The sequence below is a fragment of the Chrysoperla carnea genome, chromosome 2, assembly GCF_905475395.1.
Source record: "Chrysoperla carnea chromosome 2, inChrCarn1.1, whole genome shotgun sequence".
NCBI classification, from domain to species: Eukaryota; Metazoa; Arthropoda; class Insecta; order Neuroptera; family Chrysopidae; genus Chrysoperla; species Chrysoperla carnea.
This window is the reverse complement of record NC_058338.1, coordinates 68,608,522-68,630,022: the sequence shown is the minus strand read 5'-3', so window position 1 is coordinate 68,630,022 and position 21,501 is coordinate 68,608,522. Positions and strand designations below refer to the sequence as shown.

Sequence of the window (21,501 nt, the reverse complement as noted above, 5' to 3'; positions counted from 1 at the left end):
AAGTTATTAATTATATTAATCAAACGATTATATTAACGATCAAAGTTTTTAAAAAATATTTTATATTAAGAATGAAAAAATATTTAGCTAGATAGCTTTATTCACTTGCCGAACAAATACGGACAAAATAAATACACTCCGACTAAATTCCACAGACGTGCCTTCCATTATCTACTTAAACAAATGGGTTTACGTTTGAAAAAGGATTACAACTTTGTTAGAGGCTAGTTTTATAATATTTTTGCAGAAGCTCCGGATTTTTTGTCCGTTAAATATATGCTTAAATTTTTGATATAATAATGTTTTGTGGTAGGATTTAAAATTAAAATCTTAAAAGTTGTGTGAATTCATTGTTAAAAAAAATTCAGTTCTATTTCAATTCCCTCCGATATAAAAAGAAGCGTATACGCATTTTCAGAAATTTACGTTTTGGAAGGAAAGGTATCAATTTCTTCTCGGTTCGAAATGACAAAGATTAACATTTCAGTTTCTAAATTTGATGCAAGGAAGAAAATTAAATATAAAAAAATATATTATTAGGTTTTTCATTCAATTGCCGCTAAACCAATTGCAGAATATTTTCCATTTTTGATACAAGTTTGATAGGAGATAATTTAGCATAAGGCTTTAAGGTCATAAACCTACCCCTTTAAAATTTATTTTCTACATTTTGTTCATGCAAATCTTCCTAATCCATTTTGCTTAATAAAAGCTCGCCCTCTAAAAGGTGCCTAAATTTTGAAATTGAAAGTCAATTTTCCAACACTTCCACAATTTATATATTTAAATTCCATGAGATAACACATGATTGTAATTTGTGAAAAAATTTTAATAATATAGCAAGCTTAAAACTTATCAGTTATCAGGAAAGTCACATTTTTTAAATCCAAAATCAATCAATTTCAAACCGTTGCAGTTGCGAGCGTTTAAATTTCTATAACTCTTTTATAATTTGTGTAAAAAATTAGTTTTTATTCCCAAGCTATGCTGTAGCGCTGTTAAGGTATTACCAGCATGGTATTTGCAGTTTCTATGTTAAAGCAATGGTACAATTTTTTTTTCGACAGAATTTAACGAAAAATTAAATTTAAGAATTTAATAATGCTTACTATTAATTCCCAAAGTTTCAGAAATTTTGACCGTTTAAAATGGGAAATAATTATGCCAACGTCCCAATTTCGATCAATTTACGTCAAAATTAATATCTCGAAAGTGAAAATTAATTTCTAAATTTTTTTTTTAGAATTTTATTGTATAAACATATTTTTCTACTTTTTCTTCAATATATAATAATATCATAAAAAATAGTTGGAGATACCGGACATTTTACATGCTTTAAATGGGACATGACCCTCAAAATCGCGAACTTTGTCTTTAAATATCTCGCGATCTAAACGGTCAAAAATTATGAAATTTTAGGAATTCATAAATAAAGCTATTATAAACCCGAGAAAAAAAATTCGGCCAAATCTGTCGAAAAGTGATTTCATGCTGGTACTACCTTAAGTCGTTGATGAAAGACAAAATTATCAAACTATTACCCTACCTTAAATTTTATTGCCTGCCTTACAGATTTTCCAATATTTTTTTTTAAATCTAGAATATATATCAAACGATTTTTGTTTCTTTGAAGCAATTTCAAGTAAAAAACTTTAACAACAATAAAAATTACACAAGTGGTTTAACTGCAGTTGGATAAAAATACTTATGAAAACTGAAAATATACCTACTTAAAATATTCGTAGTTGTTCCTTCATGATCTTTCGGTAATTTTAAATAATTTTCTTCATCGTTTATTTTTTTATTGTTACATTTCCTCTGTTTACTAATTAAATTTTGCTTTTGTTGTTCAATCATTGTTGTGTAATTCTTTATTAACTTTTCAACAGATGGAAACGTAATACGTGGTCTTGTTGTTTCATTTGTATCATTTGTATTGTTCATGAATTGAATCGCACCGGTACGCCGATGTCGTATTGTTGTTGTTCTTGTATTTTCACTTGATTTCAATTCATTACTAAAACAATTCTGATTATTAATTTCTTTATTATTAGATAAAAATGCTACGTTTTCATTATCAATAATCGTTGTTGTAGTTTGTGCTGACACCTCTGTGTCAGTATCTAAACTTATTGCTGACATCTCTTTGCCAGTTTCGTCACTATCATTGCTAGTCAATTCATTCTCCACCTGTGGAGAGTTCGTCATACTATTACTAGTTTCGCTACCATCGCTAATACATAATTTTTTATAATATTTATGTACTTTTTGAGCTTTTTCTTCTAATAACGTTTTAATACTTTCGGTTTGAGTATTTTCTGTTTTGGATGTCATTATTTTATCCAAATTTTGATTTATCACATTTTCAAAACTGTATGTAGGTAATTTTGTTAATTTTTCGATTGGTTTTGTTGTTTCGTTGAGTAATCCGACTGTGTTTGGATCTCGTATTACACAATATGAATCTTCGGATAATTTTCGCATAACATGAGTTACATATCGTTGATAAGATCCACTTTTTAATCGGATCGTTTCACTTGGTTGATTCATCATTTTTTGATCGATCGATGTTTTTGTGGAATTAAATCATATTTTCTGAAAATAAAATAAATTTAAAATTAGAAGTGTACCAAAAATTAAAAAAAATTTAATTAAGGCAATGCCAGTTTCTATTTCTTAATATTTAAGCATTTAAAGAGGTGGAATAATATTTTTATACTCTATGTATATGAAATATATCAAGGTATATTAAATTTAGTAAGAAGTTTTGTAATACCTAGAAATATTGATGCTACAAACAAAATTTGGATATAGGTGCTCTTAAAATCACGTAATTAGTCAATTTTCACCCATCCGTTCGTCCGCTCTCGCGATAACTAAAAAGCGGAAAGAGATATACTAAAAAGCGGAAAGAGATATACTAAAAAGCGGAAAGAGATATATCCATCTAAAATTTTTATAGCGTGCTTAGAACGTAAAAAGAGACTTTGATTTCGTTAACGAGCAATATAGGTCAATTGGTTCATGGGTCCATAAGACCCATCTTATAACCGTTACAGATAGAACAAATGTTTAACTACAGAAAATGCTACAAACTCAAAACTTTTTTACACAATAATATACTACTTTCTTTTGAGACAATTTTCGTAAACATCAAAGTATTTTTCGCAAAGGCTGTAAACTAAGACAAAATTTTAAAACCAATCGGATAAAATTAAGGAAATAAAATAGAAAAATTTTTGAATTATCAAAATGGCAGCCAAAAGTTGTTAATTTATTCTACATAAATGCCTTTGTTTTTATTGAACTTATTTGTAAAACAATCCAGAGTATTACTTTAATTAACCCAGTCAATTGCTTATTTTCACTTGTTGAAATTAGTATCTGAGTGACCGTGCGTCTTTAGTTTTTTCCTTCTTTAGGAAATACCAACGCCTATTTAGTATTGTCATATGGTTAACATGGAACTATGGTTAACATGGAACTATGGTTAACATGGAACTATGGTTAACATGGAACTATGGTTAACATGCAAAAAGCTACGGGATGACACTTATTTATTAATATCATTATAATATTATTTTGTTAGCGGTGCCATCATAATCTATAATTATTGTCTCTCAATTCTATCTGTTAGATCAACAGGGGACCGGACTCAATTTTTTGATCACTTCAGGTGAACAATTCTCACTAGACGTGCAGAATAGTGAATTTGTTTTAAAAAATCTTGACTAGTATGCAAGATATGAATGTTTAAAATTCCTAATTAAACAAAGAGAAAGATACTCACTAGTGACGTCATACGTGAGTATCGCCTTAGAGATTACATATAAAATTTTGTTTTGCTAAAATGAGATGGAAAACCTTTGAATGTAATCTTTGATTGCTAATAACTTCTTGGTTTGTCATGGTATCAAATCTAGTTTTACATTTTTACGGGTAATATGACCAATTTGACATATCCCCTATTGTATTTATTATTTATATATTTGATCATATTAATCTAAATCAAGGTTATTGTGAAAATAACAACCAATAGTTTTTCTTTAAAAATGGTTGGTATTTGTTCCTATTTTTTGTGAGAACAGCCTGTATTATTATTTATTATATTCCTAGTTAAAATTTTCAATTATCAATGGTATGTTAAACATGTCGTTAAATTTTATGACTCAATAAACATTAAGTATCACTTTGGTACAACAATTAATTAATTATTCAAACAAATATTCATTATTATTGAGCGGCATTTATTGATTTAAAAATGTGGGTAGGTTCCTATAATATATTAATTGTCTGAAAATTCACAAAAATGGATAATAGATAGATGACAAATCAAACTGTTCTATTTTGTTTGGAGGAGTTGAAATTGTATGTCCGTTTTGGCTAGAATATTTTTTTGAGGCTTTCGCTTAAAGTATAAAAAAATCGTTTTCATTTTCCGAAACTGATTCCATTTTCCAAACCAAATGCAAAGGCATAATGTCTGTGAATTGCCATGTAGGATTAAGGAGCTTTAAACTTTGGAATTACCAATTTATAGACAAAGGCTGGAATTAAGGGACAGATTGGAATCAAATGGATATAAAAGTGATGGACTAGAATTAATTAATGTAATATTGTTTATTGCCAAGAGATATTACAAATTTATTAACGCCATTCAAACCTTGAAACATCTTTGACGCGTACCTACACAGAAAGATTTTTTACTGAATTATAATCGGTTGTGATGACCCGGTCAGAGCAAAGATAAAACTCGGAGTTTCAGCTATGTATACTTCTATGTAGTTTTCACGGAGTTTAAGTAGAATGTAGACGGTGTTTCAGTGGTGGAAACTCAAAACACAGGAACGCTTTACGGAAAGCCCCTAAAAATTCTACCGGAGTCTCAACTGCACATAAAAACTCCTCGTTTTCATCGCTAAAACTCCACCGACACATCCGTGGAAGTGGTGGCGCTTAAACCGCTATGGATTTGATTTATTAATATCAACTAATGAAATAATTGAATTAGGTAGGTATTATTAGAAGTTTTAAGCACAAAAAATTTTTTGCAATACAAAAATGAATTTAAATGTCTTTATTCATTAAAATACCCACAGGAACTCTGAACACAGAGATATAATTATATTAAGATAATTTCCAGCATGGTATTGGCAGTTCCTGTGCTAAAACTATGGTAAAACCCACTTTTCGACAGAATTTAACGAATTTTTTTTTATCACGGACTAACAATTTTCAGAATTTTTGACTGCTCCCTAAGTTTCAGAATTTTTGACCGTTTAAAACACGAGATAATTAACGCCTTAGTTCCCAATTGTGACAACTTACGTCAAAATTAATATTTCGAAAACAACGACGTGGTGCTTTTTTTTGTTATTCTAAAAACATTTCTTTCAACTCTCTTACTTTTTACATGCTTTGACCCTTGAAATCGTGAACTTTCCAATTGATCTCACAGCTAACATTATTCTAAGTCTGTGAAAAAAAGGGCAAATCTGCAGACTTAAGTGATTTCATGTTGGAAATACCTTAAACCAAAAAATCTATCGAAAAAGGCACGAGTATTACACAACAATAATATTTCTGTGCAATTAATAAGATTGTAAATAATCGAAAAGACCAAATTGTGCTATCTAAGATTAATTTGTCTAAATTCCATTATAATCAAAACTTTTAAGGTTCCAATTTTCTTAATGTACGAAGAATTTTTCTACTTGATTAAAGTTTTATAAAAAGTTTGAAAACAAGATTAGTTTTCTGCATTGGAAGTTTATGGGTTTGGAACGGGGTAACTGGTACATTTCGCATTTTATCTCACGTACCATTTATACTCCATAATTATTATTGTTTTAAATAAAATGGCAAACAAAAAAAGCAAGCATTTATTGGTAAGAAGTATATTCATACAAAATAATGTATACAATGTAAAACATACGTAACTTGCAAAGACCTTGTGAAAAGGTATCATTGGCCTAGATACATAACATGTTAGCTATATAATAGTTTTATATCAAATGTCTATTAAGTTAGCAATGCAAGTTTACAGATCTTCTCAAACTAATGGAGTGCACTGGTTTGTAAATTTCTTACAGAGATCAACACAATAGACCGTAAGACAGGTAGGGTGCTTTGTAAAATGATTAATACATACTTTAAACTTCGTGAGTGGCTTCCTTTTGACGAGTCTACCAAACTTCTCTCTACGACTTTTATCGAAAGTGCTGCGTTCCCAAATGAGCACGATGATGTCCTATTTAAGTTATCGGTCTGAAAAAACGCGGCGGGGAATTTGTTTGACACTAAGATCACTTGATAACATTAATGATTATTTAACAATTCAGCAAAAATGAACAACGTAGGTACGTATGGAAATGGTAAAAATACTTAAGTATGTTCGAAGTTGTAGACAAGCTTATCGGTATAGTATTTTTGTCGTACAAAATATTTTATTGTGAAATAATTATTTTTGTTGTCAAGTGGCCATAGTATTCGACAAATACCTTTCTGCGTTTTTTCAGACCGATAGCTTAAATAGGACGACATCAAGAACATTTGAGAACGCAGAGCTTACGAAAAAAGTCGTAGAGAGAAGTTTGGTGGACTCGTCAAAAGGAAGCAACTCACGAAATTTAAAGTATATATTAATCTTTTTACAAAGCACCCTTTCTGCCCCACAGTCTACTATTAAACTTATTATTTATTATTATTATCAAATTATTTTTCCCTTACAGAAATTTTTAATGGTTTTATTTCAATAAGTTGTCAATATGAATAGATTAGATTTTATACGAAATCATTATTTTGTTTGAATACAAAAATTTGCTCATTTGAAAATGCTTGACTGGAACTGAAGAAAGAACAAAAGATATATAATCACCGTGTGAATGTTTCTTACCGCTTTCATAGTAGATCGTTAGGTCTTACATTCGATAGTCTGCAGCTTTTTAGCTAGCCTGCAGATTTATTGTTGACAGGGTGTTAATCGCTAGCTTATTAGTATAGAATTGATTACCAACTTGGGTTTTATTCTAGAAGTGGCCGATTGGAGTTGCAAAAAAGTTGAAAGTTCCATATTTTTTGTTTGCCATTTTATTTAAAACAATAATAATTATGGAGTATAAATGGTACGTGAGATAAAATACGAAATGTACCAGTTACCCCGTTCCAAACCCATAAACCTTCCAATGCAGAAAACTAATCTTGTTTTCAAACTTTTTATAAAACTTTAATCAAGTAGAAAAATTCTTCGTACATTAAGAAAATTGGAACCTTAAAAGTTTTGATTATAATGGAATTTAGACAAATTAATCTTAGATATGCACAATTTGGTCTTTTCGAAGTTCCATATATACACCAATTTTTGACACATTTGGACCTTAAAACGGCTTCACATACTAAAGGAAATTTTACTAGCAAAGTTTAGGCAGCAACAAGTTTAGAACAAGATGTGTTTAAAATGATAAAAATATAAAAATTTTATCCATATTAATTTTTATAGGTTACAGTACTTCTAGGGTGGTATCACTCATCACTATATTCACCAAAATATTCGTCTTAATTTATAGAAAAAGGAACGATGCTCTTTCAAGCATTTCCACATTTTTATCATTCCCCAGTTTGTTAATCAAATTGAAAAATAAGTAAGAGTTCGATCAAGTTTTGAACTAATGAAGTCATTTTGACTACACCAGCAGTCAAATAAAAATTGGAAGAAACCGATCCTTCCATTTGAGAATTATTCGACTTGCATTTTAAACAGGAACATCGATCTTACTTTAGGCCAATAAAACGCTTAAATTAGAGAGCATCTGTGGATTTTTTAATATAAGGAAGGCAGAGTAAATCAGGAATTTTTGGTATGTTGGGCAAATTAGTTAGATTATTTAATTGTATCTCGTAGCGTGAATCAAAAATGTGTTATATGCGGAGATCAAATATGTGCTAAATCTGTAGAACTGAGGCTTAAGTACAAGTATAAATAGTAGCTTTTTTAAATCAGTGATACATAAATGTCAACTGAGCATAGTTTCATACAATTCAGTGGACATTTCTATATTACAAATTAGAAAATATATACAGTGGACCCGCGGTAATCCGACAAACATTTTGCAAGGTGGTGTCAAAGTATGGAATTTGTCAGACTATTTAGCACTGCCACAAACCCCCTGTAGTCCGGAACTTTTTGAAAAAGAATACTTTGTAATCATACAAATTACATATCCAAGTGATAAGATTTCATCTATTTTCCGCCACGAAGAATTCATTGGGTGCCGGATTAGACAGGGGCCGGATTACCGCGGGTCTATTGTGTATCATCTACGCCATCAGTATATAAATTTCAGCGTTTGAACTTGAAATTGTTAGCTTTAAAGATATATTAAAATGTATTTTATTCATGAAATGTAAAAAAACAACTCTAAACTACTCTAAGTCCTCCTGTACTGTTAACTACCATTACAAGCTACATTAAACGAATAACACGATTACACGATTAAACTTAACGATTAAAATTGTTGATGTTGGTAGCTCTCCTAGAATTATTACATGTGTTTTGATTGTAATATTGTAATATTGTAATAGAATATTACAGTTTTTATTTACAATAATATAATAATAACTTTATTACTTGTGAAGTTACCTCAATACAATTACAAATACAATGAATGATATATTTAAATTTAATGATTTCATTCATAAGAATATTGTAACTCTTTTAGTTTAAAAGTGTATTTTATGCAATTTGTTAGGTTAGATTGCCTGTCCACGAAGGACACACTTAGGCTATAGAGCCCATTGTGATACCATATATGTGTTTTATCACCTTTCCGCTAATAATTTCATTTATAAGCTCCTCAGTTTCAGAGGCTGAGTGCACCTCCTTTATGCATTTACCATGCACTACACTAGCCCATCACAACTATTAATTAAATTAATTTTGTTGCGACGGCGGGAATCGAACACGCTACCCTAAGGTAGCCTAAAAAATTTGAGTATATAAATATTAATGTAACACAAGGTCTGTATTCTTTCGAAGCTTTTTACAGAAAAATTAAGCACTCAACAATTCCAAAATTTTTGAGGCCACCGTTAGATTCTCTTAGAATAGATAATCTATCATTTACGATTGCTCTTGAAAACACACACACCATTTCACCTACACGCCAAATTATTTTATTTTTAACCCCCGAACCAAAAAACGAAGTGTTATAAATTTGACCGCTCTCTGGCGGATGAGCCGGTTTTGATTTTTTTTTTTTCGTTTGAAAATTTATTTAATGAGAAGTGTTCTTAGCTATGTTTCAAGTGCGAGTTAAGGGTTCCGTACCCGGAACAACTAAAAAATATTCTATGATCCTCAAAATCGGTTCAGTTTGGATAAGGCTCTAAGGAAAAATGTAATTTAATGGAGAGTGTTCATAGATACGTTTCATGTGCGAGTAAATTTCATGCTTGAGTTTTTCTTAAAGTTAGTTTAGGGGAATGATTTTTCCATTCCGCTATCATTGTTAATCGTTCCTTGTCAAAAATGAATAGTGTTCGATCCATTAGAAATACAATTTTGCCATACTCTTTTGGATTGATAAAATTAGTAGTATTTCTTGTTAATGTAAATATAATAATATAATTTCTGGCAACATAAAAACTATGTTTGCGTAAATGAAGAGGTCTTGAAAATTTCAGCGATAGTCACGCTGGTAAATCGGAAGGACACTTCTACATTCAACTCGAAAAACATAAAAGGAAAAGCAATGTCACAAAGGTGGTCACAGCTTAATCGTATAATAAACGGCCTACTACGATGGTAATCGTATATCCTTCCAGTGGCTACAACATTATTGCAGCACTAAAACAGAATTTCGAGTTTAAAGGTTCATTTTTATCATTGAATCTCTTTTATAGATCACTAAAGTGTGTTGAAATTGAAATGGACGAGGTATGTTAAAAATGTGATCGTGATTTAAGAAGAGGCAAGATGAACCCGCTTCGGAAGAAGATATGAGATTTGAACCGTCCTCTGTCGACCATATTGAATAGCTGACCATACGTACCGTAGTGTCGCAATATGGCGAAAAATGAGAACAGAGATCATAAAAATTAGTTCGCGTATCGAGCACACCTTATGTTTTTGTTACATCATAACTGTGGCCATTTTAATTTAATTATCCAATTGTTTTTAAATTAATTGCAAAAATCACCATCTCTCTTACTCACAAATCTGCGGTCATATTATCTTGACGACACATTCTCTCCAATAACGAATTATATCAATAATTTTAAACGTTTTTCCTTTCGCCCCTAATACTAAACCTTCACCGAGCTTGTGCCAAATCGTCATAAATCCTTTCGTTTTACTATAGTAAAATATCATATCATATTTTTACCTATAGATAATAATATGATATCAAAACTATGGCACGTGTAAGATAATCGAAAAATGACGTGAGAGAATAAACTACTATTTGGAATTACCTTCAAAATTCCATTGAAGTTATATAATATATGAACATTGAATATACATTCATCCAATAAATCAATCAATTTAATTTTGGAATATTTATTTTGATTAAAAAATTACATGATTCAAACATAAATAGAAATTATCACCAAAGAAAATTAGATACATTATTTATAATACGAGCATTTTCATTCCATACACGAAGCATTCATACGACAAAATCGTCTAAAAATATAATGTAGCAATTTGTAATAATTTTATTTATTGCTTAGGATATTGTATCGGTAAAAAGAAATAAAGGTGTTCGTTGGTAACGAACCCTTAAAGGTCATTCTTATAAACATAACTTCTATGCTTTCGCTTCGAGGTCAGCAAGTCAGTAGGTCAATTTTTGCGAATTTATATGTGTGATGCATTTTGTGTTCTATGAATAAAATCGTGAAAACGGTGTGCTTTCCGAATGGATCTGGTCTTTTGTTAGTTTTGTTGATAATCCAAAATTCGTAATGTTAACAAAAAAGCCAAATAAATACATTTCTGTTGGCTTTGGATCAGAAGATAAAACGGATTGGCATGTTACCGGAAGAATATCAGCACCAACAATGAAGGAACGACAAATATTCCAGAAAAGTGCCTATTCTCTTCGGGTATAAAATCTCACAGGTGGTTTCTTACTATTTTTTTGGTTTTACTATCTTGCAGACGTTAAAGTAGACATCTTTAGAGTTTTAGCAGCAGTAAATGACGAATGAACACCCGTAGGCAAAGAATCGAAAATTGGGTGAATACCTTTTGATACTCAATTAAAAAAGACGTACTCAGTTAAAATCACGCCAATATAAAGAAACTAAGATTATTTTGGATTGATTTTTGCTGACCCTTACGAACTTATCCAGCATTATGAGCTGGTGATTCTTATTTCTCATTGATCTTCCATCCAATCAATTAAATTCATGATAATCATGTCAGATATACTACTTTGGTAATACTTATAGCCATTACTCCAGAACAATTGAAAAACCAAATTTTTGAAGTCTTGTTCATATTTTGATTGTAATGGTTCAAAGTAATAATGTAAACAAAGTAATACAGTGTGTCGCATTTAAGATGAAGACACCCTCATATTTTCGTTATTTATAGAAATATCGATTTGAAATTTTGTACGGTCATACAGGGTGATGGGTCACATTTTTTAAGATCCTTGACCGAAATTAGAACTTTAAACTCAGCATATTACAAGTTGATAAGAAATGGTTAGAGATATCGGAAAAAATTATTTTAAAAAGTTGCTTAGAATATTTTTTTGTATCTATATATCGATTATTACTTTGGTCTCTACTCAAAATTATTAGTTTATTGTAGTATTTGAATACATAACACTATTAAATTATCAATTTGTCCAGTTTTTACATTCCATAGTACACTAGCTACAAGTTTATAAGCTATTTAGTTAATTTTTTATTTTATAACTAGCCTTCTATGGAATGGAAAAACTGGACAAATTGATAATTTAATAATAATGTAAGTATTCAAATATTTCAATAAACTTATAGTATTTTTGAGTAAGACCATAATAATGACAAAATTAAAAAAGAGAATTTTGTCATGAAAATCGATATATGGGTGTAAAAAAATATTCTAAGGAACTTTTTCGATATCTCTAACCATCTCTGACGCTAGACAACATATTAAGAATCCACCTTAATTGTTTATTCGTAGTATGATGAGTTTAAAGTTCTGATTTCGGTTAAGTATCTTAAATAATGTGAATCATCACCCTGTATGACTGTATATAATTTTAAATCGATATTTCTATAAATAACGAAAATATGAGTGTGTCTTCATCTTAAATGCGACACACTGTATATATGACACGGTAATCACTGAGAAAAAGAACTCACCAGGTCCCTACAATATTAACCAGTCTAACATGATTACTAGCCACACACACTATATCGCATCCACCTCCTATAGCCGTCCGTCGGTTTTCATTTAAGGATTGAATTGAACATTATATAAATATAAAATTACATACGTATTTGGTTGTTGGCGATCAGTTGTTTACCTTACAATTAAATGATTTAATTCATAGGTACACCATTAATAATACCATAAAAATATAAAAATAATTATAATTATAATCATTGTAAATTTGTCTACCTACTCTAAGCAATTTTCACAAACTCATGGAAAAACAATTGACGATATAAATTTTAAGTCTTATGTATTTTAATTTGACAAATATTTAAATTAAAAGATAAAGTAAGTTTTATGCTTATCAAATGATTTTTAAACTTCTTTTCAAATAAAAGTTGTTTATTTTTCAAAATCTAATATTTCAGATCACAAACTCCACAAAGTTGCTGATTACATCACTATTAATACTTTGTATATGTGCAGTTGGTAGTATTTTTCACGAGGACTAAAAAATTTTTGTGTCCCCTAAGGTTAAAATTAATGGAAATACCTTTGGTTTTTCACTACATAGTATAAAAAAAAGTCGCTTCCCGCTCGCGCTGTCTGACCCTATGTATGCTTAGATCTTTAAAACTACGCACCGAATTTTGATGCTGTTTCTTTTAATAGAGATAGAGTGATTCTAGAGGAACGTTATGTATAATATATGCATAATATAGTAGAGAAACACTGATAATTTTAGAGGTTTCTAATGTGATGTCGTAAATAAACATATTTTTGCATATAAAGACCTTCTGTAGTATATTTAGTATCGGCATTGTATCCGTGCGAAGCCGGGCCAGGTCGCATGGCTTGACGTTCAATAAAACCGGATGTCCATTAATCGACACACAAGTATTGACTTTTTGATCAATTTCAGTTGAATATCAAAATAGCTCGATACTTCCCATTTTATTAATCACTTTTTTTTTTGAATGTTAAAAAAAATGTTATACTATTAATATAATTTATGTGTACCTTTATTCGTCAGTAGCTCGAAAACTATTCCTTAAAACATTTTGTAATCTTGAGAGCTTTTGATCAGAATGATCTGAAGATCATTTTGGGTGCGGTTTGAAAAAGTTTCACAGAACACTTTTTTTTAATCTAATCTTGCGAGGTCCTTTCTCTTATGTCTAATTATGAAAATTTGGAGATCGAATACAGATTCTATTAGAAGAATCATCCATATTTGTTTTTCTTCAATTAAATAATCTATTTTAAATATGATGAATGTACCTGATTAGGGTACCTTTTACTATTAATTAATCATTGAAAAAATTACATACATTTATTTATTGGTGTTAATTAACTAATGAACTGGTTTTTTTAAATCAGATCTAAAATTATTTAATTGATATTTGCACTTTATTATTGAACAACAAGTGAAAACAAACAATTGACTGAGTTAATTGTTGAAATACCATGCATAAATAGTGTTGATTACTCTATCACATTGCACATACATAGACAATTTATATAATACATACTATACAATTTACGCCTAATTTGCGCCCTCACGGGTAAACAGTGATGTTTACGAAAAAATGTTTCAAACAAAAGTTGTTTATTTTTTGATTTATTATTATTGAAGGATTTTTTACAATTTAACTTTTGTTCTATCTCTAATGGTTTACAAGATGGGTCCTACGAAACCATAGGTCAAGACCCAATTGACCTATGTTGCTCATTTCAGCTTGATATCTTTTTTCGTTTTTGAGTTATCGTGCCCACAGACGGACGGACGGACAACCAGAAATGGACTAATTAGGTGATTTTATGAACACCAATACAAAAATTTTGTTGATAGCATCAATATTTTTAAGCGTTACAAACTTGGGACTAAACTAAGTATACCTTGCATATTACATATATGCATGGTATAAAAATAGACAATTTTAAGATTACATTTACTTCCATTATTTCATTTAAATACATAAAATCCAGTTTATCATAAAAACCTTACAAATATCTCTGGGACTCATACCTCACGTAATAGTCAACGTGCACACGCGGATAATTGTTTTTTTTATCTTCTAAATATTCGCTGTAAAGCAAAGACAGGGCTACCCAGTTGAGAGTCATAGAATATCAACATGTGAAAATTTTGATACTTTGATGAGATTTAATGCGAAATTAAATTCTAATTTTAATTCAAATAAAAACTTAATGCCCATTGTACATTTTAAGATAATTAAATTGTACATTAAGTAATTAATTTTTGACGTTAGTAAACTAAAAATAAAAATTTACCAAAAGATTATTACAATACCAATTTTGTGATAGATCGTGAGTCCATAATAAAAGCGAAATTTTGAATATTTTTTTTGTCTGCCTTTTTGACGAATGATAAGTTGGACAATAAAAAAGTTTTACTTTTTCATAGTGCCTAGGGTTGCAAATTTTGTTTTAACATGTACGGAAAACAAAATGTGCACACAATTTTTGGTGCTAAAAAAGTGGTGGAAGCGCAAATAAGTTATATAGTATATCACTTCTCACTATGTATTTCACATTTATTTGCACTTCCACCATATTTATTGCAACCCCTTATTGAATGTGAGATAAATTCAACGTTGAATTTTCTTAACCATGTATTAACACTAAAACAACCAGGCTGACAGATCGGCATACGCTTATGATTTCATCCAGGAAATCAACACTCTTGTTTTATGTTCTTTGATACATCAAAAATGATTAAATTAGTTCAAAATTATTTTGGACACTAATAAATTTGGTTCCCAAGTTTATTTGCAAAATTTGCAAAAATTCCTAGGTGTAAGGGTTGATGCACTCCCATAAAAAGAAATGGAACCAGATCTCTTTCATACTATAGATGCTACCTATCAAATTAAAGTAAAAAATTTTATCTAATTTTAATTTACATTTGCTATCATAAAAAAGTTGAACAACAACCAAATATAATAATGCTAAACAATGTCATTAAATTAAAAAATATAATTAAAATGTACAAATTATTTACTTTAATTAATAAAATAACACATAATTATACTCAATCTGTAGCATATAAGTAGAATAATTAAAAAATTACAAATTTCTTACTAAAAATAAATAGCAAGCAATATATACCTTCAACAAGTTTAAGTCATTACAAAATCATTATTTATAATGTAAACAGAAGTAATCTTTTATTGGGTGTTTGTCAAAAATGAAAGTTACATAATCAACCAGTTTTATACATATTACTAGCGAATATTTTTCAGATATACTTAAAAAATTTTGTTATTTAATTTAAAAAGATATAAGCAATCATACTTAACACTTACGGACTTATAAACTGAGCTAGCCATTTAAATTTACGACAAAGCACTTGTCATCTTGAAGAATAAAGAAGTCTTTCAGTCGTCCCCTAAGACTGTATTCTGTGAGCAGACAATTTACATGGCGTTGGAAAGCGCGTTAGAATATTTGTGGATCGAGCTCAGATATTATTCAATAACAATACATAAATAGCATAGATTTTTATAAAAATATTCATTTTAAGCTGTAAAAAACAGAAAAATAGTCAAACAGAGTTTCCTATTCTTTTAGCCTATAGCCAAATTACGACCTTCCCGGTAGTATTTAACTTCGAGAAAGAACAATTTTCGTGGCTTGAATTTAAAGAACTAGGTAGCATAGCTACACTCAAGTTACTCTTCCAGGAGTTATGGTAGGTAAAATATCGGCTAGGGGATCAAGAAAAATGGTATACAATCCTAGATTTTGCCTTAGTACTTATATTACATACTCTAGGAAAACCAATTTTCTAGCCTAAGATCGTGATAAACTATTTTTAAAAGCAAGCAGCTTTTGTTCAATTTAATACAATACAATCAAATACCTTCTCGTATTTGGATTTGTTTTATAAAACTAAACTCTTCCTCAGCACTAAGAATGGACGAAATTTTACACCCTGCATATATGAAATATAAACCAAGATATACTAATTTTAGTCCCAAGTTTATAACGCTTAGACATATTGATGATACCAACAAAATTTTGATATCGGTGTTCATAAAATCAATAAATTAGTCCATTTCTGTCTTTCTGTCTGTCCGTGAGCACAAAAACTCCAAAACGAGGTATCAAGCTGATATTTTTAAAGTGTGGTTAGGACTTACCATTAGAGATAGAACAATGTTCCTTTTGTTCGCAACGAATTTCGTTTGTAACCTTTTTTCGTAAACATCACTACTTTCTACTGAAAGCGCCAACTAGGACAAAACTTTGGTGTCCATTTTCACCAAAACTATGAAAGAAAGGGAGTTAAAAATTTGCAGGTAGCTTCAAATAATTGTGTTGATTTTTCAAACTTTATTAATTAATTAAAAATATTGCAAGCATTCAACATTTTCTATACGGGGTATTTCAACAATTAACTAAGTTAATTGTTTGTTAGTTACTGACCAATGACATATTGACATATGGTGATTAATTTACAATGACCCAGTATATCTCATATACACACACATTTTACACCATTTTAAATGCATAATAATGTTTATGTGTACAACTGTAAATAATTTTTATTTTTCTAATTACTTGTAAATTATTTATATAAATTAAATTTACAACATTCCTTTCATCTTTTATATAAAATATCCATCAGATTGCTAGCAGTGCGGTAACATTTAATTTAACCAGAAACATTTATATCAGTCAATTAAAACATATTTTATCAATAAATTAATTCATTTTTAATAAATAATTAAACTACAATCTTGAAAGAACAAGTTAAGAATTGCATTTTATTTACACTAAATTTGTATTGTACAGAGTGCTCGGAAAAATTGTATAAAAAAAATTTGATATTCTTCGAAGAGAATCTAACTCCTGACTATTACACCATAAATAAAATACAAGCCACTACCTGCATTTTTCGGGTAAAATGACCCATAAGGAATCATGTTGAAAAAGATGCTCCTATACAGTTTTGCGCAGTACAGGTGAGAACAGTTGAGAATATAAATACCACGCCCCTTGGTGTCCACCACTGTACCAGCAAATATCTACGGCGTTGCTGGATTCTAGCTCTGCATAAGTATTCGAAGCGAATTACATAAATTCCGCCCAGAGGTAAATCTGGTAGCTTCGGTATCGGAAGTTTAATAAAGTTTATGATCTCCCGTCAATTTTCAAAGTCCTGCGTGATTTATTTCTGTGTGGCATTTATGTAACTCACTTCGATTACTTATGTACAGTTCCAGAAACGTACATATTTGCTGGTATACAGCCACGTGCATATTTGCTGATGCAGGGGTAAGATAACAAGGGTGTGACATTCATTTCCTCACCTATACTCACCTGTACCACGCAAAACTGACGATATGGTGCTTAAACTTACTTTTACATATACGAGCACTTTTTTCAACATGATTTCTGGTGAGTCATTTCATTGTTGTTGCTGATAAATTTTTTTTATTGCCTTTAATACCATAAAAAAAAATTTGGGTTTTTCTCGAATAATATTTCAATAGCTCAATTCTGATAAATTAAACGCAAGTAAAAGATCTATTTCCAAGAAACTATATTTTCATCTTAATTATATAATATATCTTCATTTTGTATTTAATAAATGATAATATTTTTGCATTACAATAGCCTTATTTAATACAAAACAATTTGACAAATGACGTTATTTAATACAAAACAATTTTACAAATGAGCCTTCAACTTTTAATTAATATATCTTTATTTTTTTTAAATTTTACCTAACAAGTTGATTGGAAAATACGCTGCTAACCAACTCTCTGGGATTTGCTATGTGATTTTTATACACACTGAAAAAGTTTATAATTTGTCAAGTACAATTCATACGAATGCATTTATTGAAATATGTGTTATAATTTAAAAGTGGTATAGACCGTGAGACAGAAAGAGTACTTTGTAAAATGATTAATACATACTTAAAGCTTCGTGAGTCCTCTGTGTTCTCAACAAGGAATTTGTCGGACACTATGGCCACTTGATAACATTAATGATTATTAAACAATTCAGCAAAGATGAGCTATGTATATTGATAGGTTAAAATGCTTAAGTACGGCATGTTCGAGGTCGTAGAAAAGCTCATCGGTATAGTATTTTTGTCTTGCAAAATATTTTTTTTTGTTTGATAATTATCAATGTTATCAAGTGGTTATGGTATTGGACAAATTCCCAGTTATTGAAATATCTGTAATAATTTAACAGTGATACCATCTCGAAGCAAGGACAAGTCAACATATCAGCGATTTTATATGACTTCACATTGTTGGTTTTTTTTTCTTTGAAACTATCGTAAATTTTTATTGGAAAAAAATATAAGTTGATTTGGGAAATCCTCTTCGGCATTTTAAGAATCAAAAGTAATCCTCCTATTGATTCCCTATTTCAATAGGGGATCTATAATTATTTTTGTTGCTTTAATAAATGGTCATTCATGTAACAAACAGCCTTGAGTTTGACAAAACTCAATTTTGAGTAATCGAAAGGTATATTCCTGAGCTTCTGGTACTAACCGTACTGTGGGACGCAAGCGTTAAGAAAAATATTTGTTGGAAAAATTTTAATTTTATTTTGGAGTGGGCGACATTTTTCTAATTACCTTGCTATTAGGTAATAGCAAGGGTGTCTTGCTATTAGGTGATATAAGTGGAAATAAAGAGACTTTAAACGGTTAAAAATATGTAAAAGCCAAATAGTATTTTATTTGAGGCTATCTTAAGAAACCAATTCATAATTTTTTATCCACATTCGAATATCAGGAATTCGTATATCCAGTCTGTAGCAGCATCAGCAGAATCAGCTTTAATAAAAGCTCATTCATGTCACAAACAGCAACAATTATTTTTCAAATATCTATAAAGACAACCAAGATAAAAGCAATCAAAGAATTTGTTTGTATCTCTTTCTAGCAAAACAGAATTTAGCATAAAGTTCTTATTCCAAACATAATATATGACGTGAAATGCTATGTCCGACTTCTCTGTCTAATTAATAGTTTAAAATGCGTATATCATCCTTTATTTCTTGGCCAAATTTATTTTAATTTCAGTTTTTGTCATCTCTTTTACGGTATTTTCATATTTTGTTAAAAAATGCGAAAAAATCGATATTCCATATTGTTCAATACACTTTCAGGAATAGAAAACGTAATACGTATTCAATGTTTTCAGTGATGCTGATTGAATGTGTCACTTTTATTTAAAATATATACAGCGGAATTCGAAAAAAATAAATAAAAATAAATAAATAATGTTTATGACCCCAATTAAAGGTATCCTTCGAAACTGTTAATCAATATAATTTGGTTTCCGTCGTTTAAAAGTGTTAAATAAATAGTGACAAATAAAAATTCTGGCAGACATATAATATACTACGTCAACAACCGGTAAAATACTTGTACAAATATTTAAAAGATTTAATTTGCATTTAATTAATACCAATAATTTTTCCATTTTAAAACATTTTTATTTTTTTCACTTCATTATCAACAAAATCAAATTTGATGTTATTGTCTCAACGAGGTAAATGGAATATTTGTTTAATATCTCAGATTTAGTTTAGTGCATTTTCTTATCTTACAATTTCATTGGAACGAATTTATTAAAATATTTTCATACATTCTGTGTTAGTTAAGGATGTACTTTGTTAGTCTAAAACAATACTGAAAATTTTAGGGGGGTTGCACGATTATTTAAATAAATAAATGACTTCAAAAGTAGGCATATTTAATAATGGCCTTATAGAAAAACGGTAGATGGATAATATGATTTTATAGATTTCTCCAAAACTAGTCGGTAAATATTAAAAAAAAAATTTTACTATATAAATTAAAGTTCAAACCTTAAATAAATTATTTAAAACCGTTGTGCTCGGCTAATTTGGGAAAGCACGGTATAACTTGACCATATAAGACGAAAAGTAAGAATACAACTTTTTGATATCAGTAGTAATTTTCAAAATATCAAAAATTGAAAATTTTGTTTAACAAGGCAGATTTCGAAAAATGTTATTCTTAATTTTTCGTCTACATTCATGAAATTACAGTGCAACCTCGATATAACAAATCTGAAGGGAACCAGTAAATATTCGTTATATCAAGTAATTCATTAAACCGAGGTTTGTAATATTGAGGTTAAGTTGGTCTAAAATTCGTTATAAAGAGGAAAAAAGTGTCGGAACCTCTCGCGACATGAATTACATACTATGGAGCATACTAACTGTCATATATTGGTGGGACTTTATACGTTATATAAAGGTTTTGAATTGACGAATTTCGTTATTTAGAGGTATTTAAATTTTTTATTATAGTTGAAAATTCGTTATAAAGGGACTGTTCGCAAAAAATATTCGTAATGTAGAGGTATATTTTATATTGACTCTTATATGGACAATTCAAGGGGATTGCGAAAAATTTGTTAAATCGAGGAATTCGTTATATTGAGGTTCGTTATATTAAGGTTGCACTGTATAACAAAATTCATTATCAAAGTAGAAAGTAAAGTACAAATAATTCCAACCACAAGTCTTAACATGCCTTGGCGATCGTACTACTTTAACCGCTCTCAGTTGCAAGACAAACATCATCCCCACCTTATGTCAATACAAAAAGGAATACCCAAAAAATTCATGCGTCTTAAAATTGACTCTTACAAACGTTAGTCTCGTACCATAAATATGATTACGAATTTACGATACACTTAATTGACCAAAAGAGCCAGTAAGATGCCAAAGTAGGTAAGAAATTATTTTCATTTAAAAAAAAAAGGTAAATTCCGATTTGAACATTTGCTTCAAACTGCGATTTGCAAACTAATTTACAGGTATTGAATTGTAAATTTTGGATTTTTTAATAACATTTGCAGTGAAAGTTTCATGCGTGTGAAAAACAAGACACCTGTTATTCAGTTTCCGTTTCATGTGACTTTATTTTTAGCCTATTTTACCCTACTTACATTTTGTCACATAGTGAGTGTTATGTATTATTATTGATTTATGAACATGTAAACAGATATGCATAATTAAAAGTTAATTAACATTAATTTACAAGAACAAGTATATTATGTTATATTATCAATAGAACAGACTACAGACTCAATACAATT

General features: G+C 29.6%; 1 protein-coding gene across 1 annotated transcript in view; it reads right to left on the bottom strand.

Annotated features, from left to right (window-relative positions):
* Nucleotides 1–21,501, bottom strand: part of LOC123293816 — a 345,565-nt gene that overhangs the window by 314,635 nt on the left and 9,429 nt on the right. The window contains exon 2 of the mRNA XM_044874750.1: nt 1,731–2,595. Coding sequence (XP_044730685.1) covers nt 1,731–2,553 — 823 coding nt within the window. The 5' untranslated portion in view covers nt 2,554–2,595. The remainder of the gene's footprint in view (nt 1–1,730; nt 2,596–21,501) is intronic.